This window comes from Sarcophilus harrisii, chromosome 1 (genome assembly GCF_902635505.1).
Source record: "Sarcophilus harrisii chromosome 1, mSarHar1.11, whole genome shotgun sequence".
NCBI lineage: Eukaryota > Metazoa > Chordata > Mammalia > Dasyuromorphia > Dasyuridae > Sarcophilus > Sarcophilus harrisii.
Genome location: NC_045426.1, coordinates 504,564,570 through 504,580,792, shown reverse-complemented (window position 1 = coordinate 504,580,792; position 16,223 = coordinate 504,564,570). Strand labels below are relative to the sequence as shown.

Below are 16,223 nucleotides of genomic sequence, written 5' to 3'. Positions count from 1 at the left end.
CTGTAAGAAATGACCAACAGGATGACTTCAGAAAGGTCTGGAGAGATTTACATGAACTGATGCTGAGTGAAACGAGCAGAGCCAAGAGATCATTATACACAGTAACAACAATACTATATGATGATAAATTCTGATGGACGTGAATTCAGACGATTCAGGTCAGTTCCAATTGTTCAGCTATGAAGAGAGTCATCTATACCCAGAGAAAGGACTGTGGGAACTGAGTGTGGACCACAACATAGCATTTTTATTTTTTATTGTTTGTCTGCATTTTATTTTCTTCTCATTTTTTCCAGTTTGATCTGATTTTTTTGTGTGTAGCAATTGTATACATATGTATGCCTACATTGGATTTGACATATATTTCTACCATGTTTAACATATATCGGATTACTTGCCATCTAGAGGAGTGCATGGGATAAAAGGATGGGAGGGAAATTGGAATACAAAGTTTTGCAAGGGCTAATGTTGAAGAATTGTCCATGCATATTTTTTTTCCCCTGAGGCAGTTGGGGCAAAATGACTAGCCCAGAGTCACACAGCTAGGAAGTGTTAAGTGTCTGAGATCACATTTGAACTCAGGTCCTTCTGACTTCAGGGCTGGTGCACTATCCACTGCACCACCTAGCTGCCCCAATGCATATGTTTTGAAAAACAAAAAGCTTTGATTTAAAAAAAAAAAAAAAAGAAAGAAACATTCCTTGCCCTGAAGGGGCCTAATATTTCATTGGAGGAGACACATATACATGTAATTATGCACAAAATTTAAAAGCATAAAGTTGTTTAGGCAGGAAGTGACGCTTTTAGTTGAGCTGTTAATAAAAACTAGGGTTTCTAAAAGACAGAGATGAAGAAGGAGGCATAAAGGACAGGCTTATGCAAAGATAATGACAATGGAGATGGACTATTTTGACTGGACCATAGCATGCATGAAGAAGGTGGTAGATAGCTCAAAGCTATCTTTGAAATCAGGTTTGAGTTAGTTTTAAAGATTTTAATATGTGAAACAGAAGTGTGTGCATTTGATACTAGACATAATAGGGAACTATTAAGACTTTTTGAGTCAGATAGTCAAGGAGACAAAATCAGAATGATCTTTTAGAGAAACTATTTTGGCAGCTGCATAATAAAATGGGCCAAGAAATTATAGACTTAGTACTGCTGGGAGGATCTGAGATGTCACTGAGTCTAGTCTCTTCCTTTAGTTAAAGAAATTGAGGTACAAAGAGATTAAGTGACTTATCCCTAAGTAATTTGCTCAGACAATGTTTAAGCAGGATTTGAACTCAGGTATCCCTGACTTCTAGTGAACATTCTGTCTTCTTCACTATGTTGGAAGACATTGAGGCAGGAAGACCAATTAGGAGGTTGTTGTGCTAGTTTGGGCAAGAGATAATAAGGGCTTGACCCAGAGTAGTGAACATGTAGTGGAAAGAAAGGATCAGATGTAAAGGCAGAATCGTCATGACTTGGTAACTGATGATCCAGCATAGCAGGAAGTAAGAAATCAAGGATGCTCTTGTGGTACAGATTCTGCCATTGACAGAAATAGGAAAATTAGACAAAAATTAGACATGGGTTTTGGAAATGTTTGTTTCTGATGCCTTTGAAACATCCAGGTGGAGGTATGAAATAGGGAGATGAAATAGGGAGATTAAGACTAATATCCAAGGGTAAACAGATCTAGGATAATTAAACCTAAAGGAGCTGATGAGGTCACTGAAAAAATGTAGAAAGGGGAAGGAAAGGGAGGCTAACAAAAAAAGCTAAGAACAGAAAGGAATGAAAAAAAACCTATGTTGGGTAGGAGAGATTGGATCACTGTTTGGGAGAGATGGGATATAATAATCTGATCAAAGGGAGAAGCTGCTCAAATTCTGCTTTTCTTTTAAGTTTTCTACCAAGGAGAATAACTCTTTGCACTGGAAATGACAACAAAAATGACAGAAGGAACTGACAAAAGATGAAAGTAAAGAGAAAATCCAGCTGTCCTTGAATCCATGTCTCCTGGCTAAGATAACATATATCCTAAGAACTGAAAGAAGTAGTGCATGTGACTGTTTGGTTAACAGTGACATTTGAAAGCTCTTATTTTCTTTCTATTTTATTTCATACAAATTTCTTTATGAATAATGTTGGGAGAGAAAAATCAGAACAAAAGGGAAAAATCATGGGAGGAAAAAAAAAAGAAGTGAACATAGCATGTGTTGATTTACATTCAATTTTCATAGTTCTTTTTCTGAATGCAGATGGTAATTTCTATCCAAAGTTTATTGGGGTTGCTTTGGATCACTAAACTACTGAGAAGAACCAAGTCTTTCATAATTGATCATCGTACATTCTTGCTGTTTGCTGTGTACAATGTATTCCTGGCTTTGCTTGTTTTGCTCAGCATCAGATCATTTTCAATGAAGAAATCAAAATTATATAAAGTCATTATGAAAAATGCTCTAAATCATTACTGATTAGAGAAATGTAAATTAAAACAACTTTGAGATATCATCTTACTTTTATCTTATTGGCTAAAATGATTCCCTCAATTGGGAAATGGCTCAACATTGTGATATATGATTGTGATGAAATAATAGTGTGATATAAGAAATGATAAGCTGGTTGATTTTAGAAAAACATGGAAAGACTTAGACCTATGAAGGAAGATGCTATCCACTTCTAGAGAAAGAACTGAGAAATAAAAATATGTATGGTATGGTTTTACATATGTGTATATGTGCATATAGATAAATTCATACATATGTTCATGTTTAATTGTAGGGTAGGGTAGGGAGGAAGACAGAAAACAAAATAAAAAGTACTTAATAGACAACAACAACAACAACAAAAAACTTAGAAGCACAGAAATGCTGGATAGCTTTAAAAACAATATATAATATTTATGCTGTAGGTTTTCCCCAAAAAACTAAACACTTTGAAATCGAAATTTATTGTTTTATATTGTCTGCTGTGTACATGGAAAATTTCTTTTTTCTTTTCTCATTTAGTGTTTAAGTTTAAATGAATAAAACTTTTTTTAAAAAAGTTCATAAAGCATGAGAGATGCTACAGGGTTGGAGAACAAAGGTCTTCATTTGCAAAAGAGTGGAAGTCAGTCTCTTCAAACTATGGTCCTTTGGTTCCTGGGAAACTTTTAAAATGTGTCATTAAAGAGATGGTTAGTGAACATTTAGAAAAGGAAATAATGATTACAAAGAGTCACCATAGCTTCATCAAGACTTGGTCATTTGGCTTTGAAGAATATATACTAAAAAAAGATTTAAGAACACTAGAAAGGTAAGGGTGAAGGTTATTAAGGGCTTTGAAGGTTTTTCAGACGATTTTATAATTAACCTATAGGTAATAGAGAACTCCTATTGAGTGACATGATTAGAGTTGCACTTTACGAAAATCATTTTAGTGGCTGAATGAAAGATGAGACACTGAATAAGGAAAAACTAGAGGCAGATGACCCAATAAGAGCCTGTTTCAACAATATAGGTGTGAAATTATGAAGGCCCTTACTAGAGTGGGGGCAGTGTCAGAGGAGAAAGGGGGATATCTTCAAGAGAAAATTGAAAAGGTTTGTACTTTTCTTGCAAATAGGTAGGTACTGGCAATGATTGGATATGGAGAGCGAAAGTGTGAAATTGAAGAGATTATGCACCTAGAGAACTGGGAAGATAGTAGTGCCTTTGATTATATAACAAGGAAGTTTGTGACTTAAGGAGGTTTGGGGGAAAGATAATGACTTCAGTTTTGGACACTTGGAGTTTAGTATGTCCATGGAGCATCTAGTTCAAGATGTCTAAGAAAGCCATCCCTTGTAATAAGTGCTTGCTGATTACAGTAGATTTTTTTAAAAGGAGGAAAACTATTCAACAAAACAAATACCATAAAAACTACACCTAAGAGTATAAGTAACATCTCACATTCATATTGTGGAATGGTGCAATGAAGAAAGGAAGGTATAATTTTGTTACCTCTTTTCAATTTATCATAATCACAGAGTTCAGATTGGTTTCGTTCTCCGTCATTAATAAATATTGCCTGAACTGATGCTGCATAGTTTTTCCTTGAAAAATTAAATCCTTGAGATCATATGTCTTTTTGCTTTGGTGATAGTATCCTATTATTAAAAAATGGATATGTAAAAATGGGTGTTTGTGCCTATTTATGTTACCTATCTATCCCTTGATGGTTAGAAAGTTAGTCCCAAGAATACAAAGATACAAGATGATCAAAATTTACCAATTTATTTTGTTGCTTAAAGGCAAAGGACCTTTGAAAGGGAAATTGTCAACCCAAGGAGGGAGAAGGATAAGAAGGATGAAAAGGAGAGCTTTTAGAGAATTGTATATATACTTGGAAGGGATAGCATAGATTTCTGAGATAACGTTAATGTATGTCAACCAAATGAATTGCTATGATTATTCAACTCTACTAAAAATCATTACTGACTTTTGTACGTATACCCTTCCTATCTTCTTTAAAAGATTGTCCCCTCTACCATATCCTCTCTCTCTAATCTTCAATTTCTATAAATGGATTACTACTCTGTTGCCTATAAGCATGCCCAACTAGCTTCACTCTCTCCCCAACTACACTCCTTGAAAAGTCTGAAAAAAAGAAGGAAAAAAAAAGAAAAAGAAAAAGCAGTCTGCACTTCCACCTCTATTTTCTGTCCTTTTTATTCTGTCCTCTACAATGATTTCTGTCCCCATCATGCAACTGAAAATGCTTTCCCAAAAGCTACCAATGATCTATTAATTGCTAAAGCTATTGATCCAATTTCTCAATCCTCATCATTTTTTATCTTTTTCCAGCATGACGCTGCTGACCACCTTTTCTTTTTGGAAAGTTTTTCCTCTCTTAGTTTGTGTGACACTACTTTCTCTTGGTTCCTCTTACTGTCCAACCAATCCTGTCTTTTTTTGCTACATCTTCATTTATGTCAAATTCACTAAATGGACATACCTGAAGGCTCTGTCTTAGAATCTGTTCTCTTTTTCTTTCTATATTCTTGTACCATCATCTTGTTCCCATGAGTTCAATTATTGATCTCTATGCAGATGATTTCCAGAACTATCTTTACAATTTCACCCAGAAGCACACAGGCATTCACCATGTCTAAGACAGAACTTATCTTTTCCCCAAATCCATTCCTCTTCTGAAATTTATTATTGCTGAAGGTACTACTACCCTTCCAGTCATGCAAGTTTACAACTTGGGTATCACCCTTCATCCACTCAGTTGCCTAATTCTAATACAACAAAATCTCTCCAGTTTTATAGCCATTACCCTAGTTCCAATCCCTATTGTCTCTCTTATGGGCAACTATTCTCAGCCTGCTAATCAATCTGTTTGACTCAAGTCTCTCTTCACTCCGATGAAACTTCCATTCAGCTTGCCAAAGCAAATTTCCCAAAGCATAGGCCTCCATCTCTAAATACACAGGTCTAGAAACCCAGGACCATAAACAAATTCCTGATGACAATTTGGGGTATTCCTTTTACACCTAGGAAGCTGACTTGAGTATGATTATGAATTAGTGTCTAAGGGAGCTAACACAGAAATCCATAATGCTACAAGTTTTGGTTCTAATTTAATTACTGAATTTGTGCTTTTGAATGTTATTTGCTCATAGGTTTTCCTGGCTTGTGTAAAACTTTGCTTAACCTAATCATTTCAAAGATTGTGAAAGAGTTTAGGACTTATCTTTATTATTATTTTTTTTAGCTGTAATAGAAGAAAGAAAATTAGGGTGAGAGTCAGAAAACCTATGCCCTGAAAATCCTAATTTGACCACTGATTAGTTATATGATAGTAGCTATCTGTAAAAATGAGGAAGATGGACTAATTAATTTCTATAGTATCTTCTAAAGGAAGCTAGGTTGGTACAGTATTGGACAAGAGTTCTGAGGCTAGAGTCAGGATGACCCAAGTTTGAATCTGATCTCAGAAATGTAATAGCTGTGTGATCCTGGGCCAGTCACTTAAATCTATTTGTCTCAGTTTCCCTACCTATAAAATGAGCTGGGGAAGGAAATGGCTAATCCCTCTAGTATCTCTGCTAAGAAAACTTAAAAGGGATCACAAAGAGTCAAATACAACTAAAATGACTAAATAACAAATAGTTCCTCCTAGTTCAAACTACGTATAATTTCTAAAAATTAACATCTTCAAATGTAGTAACAGCATAAGGAAAACATCATTTTATTTTTTTTTATCCATGGCATGCTAGTTAAGTAATTTCCAGTTTTCATAGCTTCCAATTTTGCCCATTAAGATCAAAATTTTCTTTCTATTCCTGGGGCAAATTTAATAATCATTCCTAGTCTCAAGAGAAGAACAGCAAAATGGGAGCAAAAAAAAATAAAAAAAAGTTCATTTTCTCACAAGTTTAGCAGAAGTTATACTAACAATATGTCCTGTTATGTTATGGCCAGATCAAATATATGTTAAGAATATTTTTAAAAACACATCTGAATTTATATAATCAACTTTCAGAGTCAGTTCCAATGAAGTTTAAGCTTCAGCTTTCAAATAACAATGATATACAATAAAGAGAGAACAGTTTGGAGAGAACAAAATCTAAAAGGATTTCAGATTTAATTCTTTTTTTCTTCAATCCTTTATCATAGTAGTGAGAAAAATTTATGATATACATACATACATATATGTATGTATTTTAGATGATTTGAATTGTGATTTGAAAGAATTCAGACCAGTATCTTCTCATTACAACTGGCCAAGAATAATATCCCTTTTATTGGGAGGTCATGATAGGAAATTTTGAAAGGAGCAAGAAACCACAGAGGAGAAAAAAACTTCACATTTATACTTATTTACCAAATTTTTTTTTTAAATTATTAACAAATGGAGTTAAATAAGGGACTAGCAACGGAGAAATATTTGCTTTGCTCTGTGTTAGGAAAAAGGCAGTTGGAAAGAATCATCACAATGATTGATGAAAAGATATAAATTAATGATAGTAATATGTTGGTTGAAAGGAATGCTTTCAGATTTGGTCAAATATAACTTCTCTTGTTCATGGATAGGTAGGTATATATACACATTAAATCATTATTTATAATTTAGAATGGTAATTGATGTCTGCCTTTTTATATACTTTCAGCTTCAGGAATCATCATTTCAGAGACAAAAAAAGGTTTACTTCCCGGCACAAGAGTTTATATAAATGGGTCAGCGTCAAGGTATGTCAGGCTTCTTTTTTCTCACTGATTTAGAATGATCTGACCAATGATAATAAGTTCTTGTTGATGAGCTAAATACATCAATTATAAAACTCTGGGAGTTAATATAATTGCTTCCTGCAAGTGGAAGAGGCTTTCTCTTTAGAAATGTTAGCTTCACTAGTCATTTACTGTTTAGCTAGAACTTTCACAAAAAATTAACTTGCATCATCGACTATTTTACAGATGTCACAGCAGAATAAGAATTTAGACCCTGTGCTGTGCTCTGAACACTAGACAACACACAGCCTCTCTCACATCACACAGACTACATTGTAAGTGAAATTGAGGGAAGGGGGAAGAAAACAATGACTGCTATTCTTGTCTAATTATCTCTTTTAAAAAATCCCAACAAAGTAACATCATTTGGAGGTCTTCATAAACTACCATGCATCCATCAATGGTTTGGAAAGGAGGAGAAACGTGGTAGGTTGAGTTTATACTTCTGTTGTTGTTTAAATGAAGGATCCTCTCAACTAAATGGTCAAAAAAACTCTTGTTATGGAATACATGCTAAGATTACAGCTGAATTGATAGAAATCACTGAAATTTTTTAATAAAATAAAAATAGAAGATACTTGATTGATTGTTCTCAGGATTAAAAACCAGTTAAAATTTCCATATCTAAGTTTTCTAAATAATCCAAATTTTCCTTTTTATTCCTATTCCCTACTCCAGTTAAATACATAATTTTACCAGGTGCATCAAGTCAGTTAACATAAGGCAGGCGCTGATTTCCTTTGAGGTAACAAGTACTAGTCTGTACTATGAAACTCTGCTGCCACACTAGATTGTTTCTCTATTCTGATGGATTTCATAATTCCTGTTTCTGGTCATTCTGAGATAGTGTTACCAGAAGTAGACCTTAGACAACTGGTAAATGTGAAGAAAGAGAAGAAATGGGGTGAGAAAATTTGGCCCTTAAAAAAAAATTACCATATTTTAAAGAACTGAGCATACATTTCTTAACACCTAAAGTCATATTTTTTTTCTTATCTTGACTAATTCCAGGTCTTTATTCTTTCTAGATAAGTATGCCTGAATAGTCAATGTGAGGGTGTTACTTACAAGTAAAGCCCAAGAAAAAGAATTTTTAATGAGTACAAAGTATATCTTATGTAAAAATAGTTATAAATTTGTGAGGCCTGACTACCCAAATGACCCCTAAATGGTGGAGACATTAAAACTTGTAATCTGTTAAAATACAACATAAGAAATGCAGTTAAGTAATTCAAAGTAATTGTTCCCTTTAAATAATTCCTAATATAGACAAACCAAGTTTTGTTCTTTATTTTCAGCAAAATTGTGCTTTCACAATTTGTAATATATTATATTATCATGCCGTACAAATAATGAACCTAAATAGACTTGAGAAACGTGAATATTCTTATTTGTATATTGGTTCTTTTCTCCCACCAGAATGTAAACTCTGAGAAGTGTCTTTTTTTGTCTATCTTCAAGGCATAGTACAGTACCTGACTCAGTAAATGCTTGTTAACTTGAATTGAAAAGCTAGTGCATTTTTCAGGATACAAGAATATTACAAGGCAGTCATTTAACTTTTACTTAATTAGGACTGGAAGGACAGCAGTCAGATTAAAACAAAAAGCTTATAACTGCACCAAGAAAATATATATTTATACAATCTACCTATATCTGCGTAATACATTTAGTAGATTACAAGCTCCTTAAAAGCAAATGATCTACTAAAAGATATAAGGAGATATAGACATACACACACACACACACAAAATACACTAAGACTTTTGGAACATCTTGTCTATTATATCACTGTGTGTGTGTGTGTGTATATATACACACACACACAGTTATAATATATGTATATATATATATACATACAGTGATATAATAGACAAGATGTTTATATATATATATAAATAAATATATATAAATTATATAAATCAATATAGATATAGATATAGATTATATATATATAAAAGCACACACAAAATATCTTGTCTATTATATAACTGTATATATATATTTTATAGTTACATAATATTATATATATTATATTATATATTATATATATATAATATACAGTTATATAATAGACAAGATGCTTATATATAATATATATAAATTATATAAATCTATATAGATATAGATATAGATTATATATATATAAAAAAGCACACACAAAATATCTTGTCTATTATATAACTGTGTGTATATATATTTTATAGTTATATAATATTATATATATGTAATATATAGTTATATAATAGACAAGATGTTTATATATATATAAATTATATAAATCTATATATAGATAGATATATATAAAAGCACACACAAAATATCTTGTCTATTATATAACTGTATATATATAATATACAGTTATATAATAGACAAGATGTTTATATATATATAATATATATAAATTATATAAATCTATATATAGATAGATATAGATTATATATATATAAAAGCACACAAAATATCTTGTCTACTATATAAATAATATATAGTTATATAATAGACAAGATGTTTATATATATAATATATATAAATTATATAAATCTATATATAGATAGATAGATTATACATATATATATAAAAGCACACAAAATATCTTGTCTATTATATAAATAATATATAGTTATATAATAGACAAGATGTTTATATATATATAATATATATAAATTATATAAATCTATATATAGATAGATAGATTATACATATATATATAAAAGCACACAAAATATCTTGTCTATTATATAAATAATATATAGTTATATAATAGACAAGATGTTTATATATATATAATATATATAAATTATATAAATCTATATATAGATATAGATTATATATATAAAAGCACACACAAAACATCTTGTCTATCATATAACTGTATATTATATAATATAATATATATATTATATAACTATAAAATATATATATATAGTTATATAATAGACAAGATGTTTATATATAATATATATAAGAATATATAAATCTATATATATATATAGGTTATATATATGTATATATAGATATAAAAGCACACACAAAACATACACTGCAGTAAGACTTCAAACACCTTGTATATTGTCTACATACAACATAGATTTGTATAAAAATACACGGTGTTCCCGAACTATTAAAGCTTAAAACAACTAAAAATGTGTATACTATCTATCCGTGTGTGTTCTTTATATACATTGTTATGTGTGAGCATAGAGGGCAAGCCACTTTTAGTGCATCATACACGCTCGAGGGCAAGCCTTTCCCCAGGGACACTTGGCCATGATCTCTGGCAGCTGCCCAGCATCTGGCTGGTGGTTAACATTTGCTGAATGAGTGAGGTTATCTGAAACCTGGGTGCATGAGCCCGACTTGCCGCGAGCATCCCTTGTCTCCTTGGTTTTGCCTTTGGCCCACACCTTTCCGAGGCCCGGAGAAGCACTTCTGGGACATGCCCCAAAGTTCAAACGCAACGAATGGGGCAGAATTGCATTACTGCCCATCCTCCATGGGCTCTCCGTATACTATACTTACTTTACTGCCGCTTTCCATGCCAACTAAAGAAGGCGGGCCCGCAAAGGCCCAGGGACGCGCAAGGTCGGGGAGAACCCCCCAGGAAGAGGGGAGAGGGGGGCGGGAAGGCCGGAGAGGGAAAGTTAGTGACCAAATAAAGGAGGGTGGGGGTGGTGGGGGGGACCAGCGGCGCCAGACAGAGAGCCACGCCTGAAGCTCCGGCTTGCAGCACACTCTGGGCACTGCAGGCCGGCGGGCTGTATGCCTCTTTCCTGGAGCTAGCCCTAAGCCCCGGCGCGACTCCGGGCGTGCGTGTGTGCGAGCACGCGCGCAGGCGCGCGCCGGGGAAAGGGGTGGGGGCAAGGAACGGGGTTGCGCGCTCAGTGAGTCAGTCCGGGAGACACACAGGGCGCGGGAGGAGAGAGGAAGGGGGACAAGGAGAGGCGGGGGACAGAAAAGAGGAGGGAGTTAGGGGTGAGTCTTCTCATCGTGCGCGCGCGCGCGCGCACAGGGAAGAGAAGCGAAGACGAGGTGAACGCGCGGTACTAGTGCCCCCTCCTCTCGCGCGCGTTCTAGCAGTCTCCCAGCCTTTGGGGCGTTGTCAACCGGAGTTCCCCCGTGACCGCGGCGGACACCCGCTCGAACCGAAGTCTTGGCTTCCGCCCCGCTTCTCCTCTCGCCCCACCCCCCTTCGCCCTCGCGAATCCCATCTCATCCCGTCCCGTCGTCCAGTCCCATCCCGTCCCGTCTGAAGCTCACACACTGGCTCGCGCGCGCGGGCCCCTAGCAACCCTTCCCCCTCCCACAACCACCTCCTCCTCCTCCTCCTCCAGCCTCTCCGCCCGCGCGCGCGCGTCCACCGGTTCCCTGGCTCGCGCCGCTTCAATGTAGTCCCGGATCCCCGGGAGACGGAGGAGGAGGGGGCGACCGCAAGATGGCGGGTATGTGGACCCCTGTTCTTCCTGGCCACAGTGGCTACGCCGGCCTCTCGCCCCGTTAGCCAAGCGGGCAGAAGGGTCCTGCCTCTGCCGAGAGGGGACGGGGCGGGAGAAAAAGGGGCCGGGCTGAGGCGAGCCTGGGTGGAAGGCGCGCGGGGGGTGGGGGTGGGGGTGTAGTGCTGGTGAAGGGTAGGTTGGGAGGGGAGAGGAGGTGTTTGACCCCCCCCTCCCCACGGGGGGCGCTGACCTTGTCCCTTTCTTCTCTTCCCTCCCCTCTCCCATCCCCCACTTTCCTCCTCACAGATCTTTCACTGCTTCAGGAGGACCTGCAGGAGGAAATAGAAGGATGTGAGTATCGCTCCGCTCCTCGGCCCAAACCCGAGTCTTCTGTCACCCCCCCCCCCCCCACTTGTGCCACCCCCCCCCTTCCTGCCGCCCTCCCTCCCCTCGGCATTCCCTCCGCGCCCCAGGCCCGGGACTAGGAGTCCCCCGGCCTCAGGCCGGGCCGCTGGGGCGGGCAGGGAGGAGCTGCCTCTGGAACTCCCGGATGGCCGCGGCCTGAAAGGGAGATCCAAAGACTTGGACCGGGCTCAAACCTTGGCGGTTAGGGGCAACATAGCTGACCTCCCGTATAATGGGAGGGGGGAGGGGGGAAAGGGTCTGTGCTCCATCTCTAAAGCGCTGTCTCCACTTCCGCCAGGAAATGGTTCACTTTTCAAACCCAAATTGAATTCCTGGGTTGGGGAGAGAAGCAGACTGTTGTTGCCTTCCTGCGCCCAGCACCCCAATTCCTCTTAAAGGGGAGGATAGAAAAGCTGGTTTTGTTGGAATGGTGCAAATGTGTCTTTTTTTTTTTAAATGGTTGTGGGTGGGTTTTTTTTTTAATTGTTTGGGGTTTATTGTTTTAGCGCCCCCATCTCTTCCTACTAAGGGAGCAAAACTCTACTGAACATGACTTTTCTCCCTGTTACCTTAAAAAATAGGTGTGGATGTGATTTTTTTATAGGGAGACTGAGCAGAAAGTTTGCAGCTTTCTTGATAAACTTTCATCGTGTAGATAAAGTAGAAAATACTCTGTTAACAATTTGGAACGGACTTTTGAGACTCTTTCCTCCCCCACTCCCCTTTTTGAGAAAGTATTTGAAAACTTGACTTAGAAAAGGTTGGAAAATGTTAGGTTGTGAGAGTGGTGGTGATATATTCGAAAAGTGTTTCTTGAAGGCAAAAAAGAAAATTCCCCAAAGTCTTTGAACGCTGAATTTTTTTTTTTTAAGTAGAAGAAGCTTTTAAGGTTTGAAACGCCGTGCTGATGCCTTTTGTCCACTTTAAATGTCATAAAACTGTTAAACTTCTTTACCATTTAGACATGTTAAAGCATCGTCTACTTTGCTTTTGGGGGGCACTTTAATTGTATTTTGAGGTTCCTGAATTTATCTTTGTTTTAGGTGTTTTAGGAAATAAAAGGGAATGGGGTAAGAATAAATTTGATTGAGAGGTGACAATATTGCATCAAAAGTTTACATTTAAGCAAACTACAATTAGCTTTTAAATAACTCCATTTATTTGAATTCTTGTGAGAAGAGCTGTGAATAATCCAAGAATTAGTTGTTGGGTATCGTTTCTTAAAATATTTTTATTCCTCCCCATTACACGTCAAGAAAATTTTTATCATTAATTTTTATAAGATTTTGAGTTAGGTTTTTTCTCCTTTCCTCCTAAAATGGTAGACATTGTGATATAGATCATATATGTGCTGTCATGTAAAACATTTCAGTGTTGGTTAAAATTGTGAAAGAAGAAACGGATTAAAAAAAAAAGAAAATATGAAAATAATAAAGTGAAAAAAATATGTTTTGATCTGCATTGGGAGGGCCATCAGTTCTTTATCTGCATGTGATTAGCATTTTCCTTTTTGAGTCTTTTATACTTATCTTGGATCAATGTTTCTGAGAAATGCTGAGTCATTCATTCTATATTGCTCTGATACTTTTACAATGTTTTCCTGGTTCTGTTCATTTCACTTTGCATCAGTTCATGCAAGTCATTTCCAGATTTTTCTGAAGTCTTTATCTGTTCATTTCTTCTTACACAACAGTATTTTTTACCACAATTTGTTTAGCCATTCCCCAGTTGATTGTAATCCTCTCAATTTCCAGTATTTTGTCACCAGGAAAAGAGCTGTTGGAAATATCATTGTACATGTAAATTCTATGATTCCTTTGGGATACTGACCTAGTGGTGATATTGCTGGATCAAAGGGGACGAACAGTTTGCTTGGGTTGCCCTTTGGGCATAGTTCCAAACTGCTTTCCAGAAAGGCTGGAGCATTTTACAACTCTACCAAGATGCATTGGTGTCCCAATTTTCACATATCCTCTCCAGTATTTATCATTTTCCTTTTTGGTCATACTAGCTAACGTGCTAAATGTGAAGTGATATCTCAGAGTTGCTTTAATTTGCATTTCTATAATCAAAAGTGATTTAGAGCACTAATTCCTGTGCTTATAGATAGCTTTAATTTCCTTATGTGAAAACTGCCTGTTCAGTATCATTTGACCATTTATCAATTGGGGAAATGGCTTGTAGTCTTAAAAATTTAACTCAGTTCTCTATAAATTTGATAAATGAGGCCTTTAACAGAGATACTGTAAAAATGATTTCCTAACTTCTAATCTTGGTTGCATTGGTTTTGTTTGTGCAAAAGTTTTTAAATGTAACATATTCAAAATTATCTATTTTAATATTTTGTAATGTACTCTATCTCTTGTTGGTCACGTAACTCAATTTCTCCTTTAAGAAATTGGATGCTATACTACTTAGTATAAATATGTTTAGTATTAATATTACCTTGTTGTCTCTGGTAGATTTTTCCCAAAATATAGTTTTCTTTAATTAGGTGTCTTGTTTGCTTTTGTTTTATCTGAGATCAGGATTTCGACCCCTGCTTTTTTTTTCCTCCCATGTTGAAGCATGAATTATTACCTAGCCCCTTAGCTTAACTCTATATCTTTCTATTCAAGAGTGTCTCTTGTAAACAACATATTGTAGGATTCTAGTAATTGAGCCTTTCTCTTTTTTGCTTGTTTCATGGGAGAGAGTTCATTCCTGTTCACATTCAGTTATAATTACTAACTCTGTATTTTCTTCCATCCTCATCTTATTTTTCTTCCTGTTTGTTCCCCCTCTCCTTTCAGCCTCTCCCCTCAACAGTGTTTTACTTCTGTGTACCACATCCCCGGTTCTGTCTTCTATTAGTAACTTCCCCTTCTCTCTTTACTTTATTTCCTTCCTTCCTGTCAAGTAAGATAAGAGTTCTGTATTCAACTTATTTTGTATATTCCTTCTTTAAGCAGTACTGAGAGTATCTAAGTTCAGGAGGTCCGCACCATTGTCCACCCTCCCATCTTTCCCTCTACTGGAATAGTTTTGCACCTCTTCGTGTGAAATACTTTACCCCTACTGTATTTTACCTCTCCCTTCTTCACCCAATATATTCCTTTCCTATCCCTTAATTATTTTTTTTAAGTCATTCTCATTCACTTTATACCTATACACTCCGGTCTACATGTATTTCTATTCCTTCTAGTTGTTAGTGGTACAATTATTAAGAATTAGTTTAGGGATGTAAACAGTTTAACTCTGTTAAATCCCTTGTGTTTTTTTTCCCCTTTTTTCCCCAAATTTTTTGGTTCAGTTCTGGAATTTTCTTTATGAAAGCTTGCACTGATTCTATTTCATTGAGTGATCATTTTTTCCCCTTGAAGTATTATGCTTAATTTTGCTGGGTAGGTTATTCCTGCAGTTCTAGTTCCTTTGCCATCTGTATTTGTTTGGTTTAGAATGGTTTTTTAACCTCTTAGCAGACCTATTTCATCACTTATTTACATTGGGCTAATAATAAAATTAGCTTGCATTACCTGAATGCACCAACTGGATACATGGATACATAGCAAATATTTAATAAATATTAAATTGAAACCGACCATAACTGTAGGTGACTCATAATTGCATCCAGCAATTCAGAGTTAGTGACATAATATTTATTGATGACATTTTCATTTTTAAATTAGTTGCTAACACTTTCCTGTATTTTTTTCTTTCCCAAATTAAACTTAATTTAATATTCCCCTACAAGTGTGCTTTATTTTATATAATAGACATTCCAGAAGTTTGATGTCAACATTTCACATTTAGTTGTAAGATTCAACAGAAGTTTATCTTTTAGAAAATGATCACACCTTAAAACACTTATTTCAGAATTAGACATAAAAATTTATGTAAAAGGAGGAGTACTCACCATCTAATAATTTTAAAATATGAACTTGTGATGATTTTAAAATAATTTTAGATCTTCAGGTAGATGACTGATAACCTAAGAAATGTTTGAGGAGGGCTTGGGCTTCCTCCTCACGATTTTTTTTTTTTTTTTTTTTTTTTTTTTGCAGAGAGGGAAAGACAAAGAACTTGGAAGGAAATGGACGGATATGAGGCAGGATAGTATAGTGGAAAGTGTGCCCATCCTATAATAAGACCACAG

At 35.9% G+C, this 16,223-nt stretch overlaps 1 protein-coding gene across 9 annotated transcripts in view; it reads left to right on the top strand.

The window, feature by feature from the left end:
* Positions 1 to 7,166: 7,166 nt before the first annotated feature.
* PPP4R1 (protein phosphatase 4 regulatory subunit 1) overlaps positions 7,167 to 16,223 on the top strand; it is a 90,929-nt gene continuing 81,872 nt past the window's right edge. For 3 of the 9 annotated variants that reach the window (XR_004230984.1, XR_004230982.1, XM_031946636.1), the window contains exons 1-2: positions 7,167 to 7,208; positions 11,990 to 12,034. Coding sequence is in view for 4 of the 9 variants with exons in the window: in XM_031946636.1 (XP_031802496.1) it covers positions 7,193 to 7,208; positions 11,990 to 12,034 (61 nt within the window). In the remaining 5 variants the exon portion in view is untranslated. Of the gene's footprint in view, positions 7,209 to 10,947; positions 11,223 to 11,581; positions 11,690 to 11,989; positions 12,035 to 16,223 lie in introns of those variants that run through there. The other 6 variants (XR_004230981.1, XR_004230983.1, XM_031946637.1 and 3 more) reach the window with 5 other exon arrangements.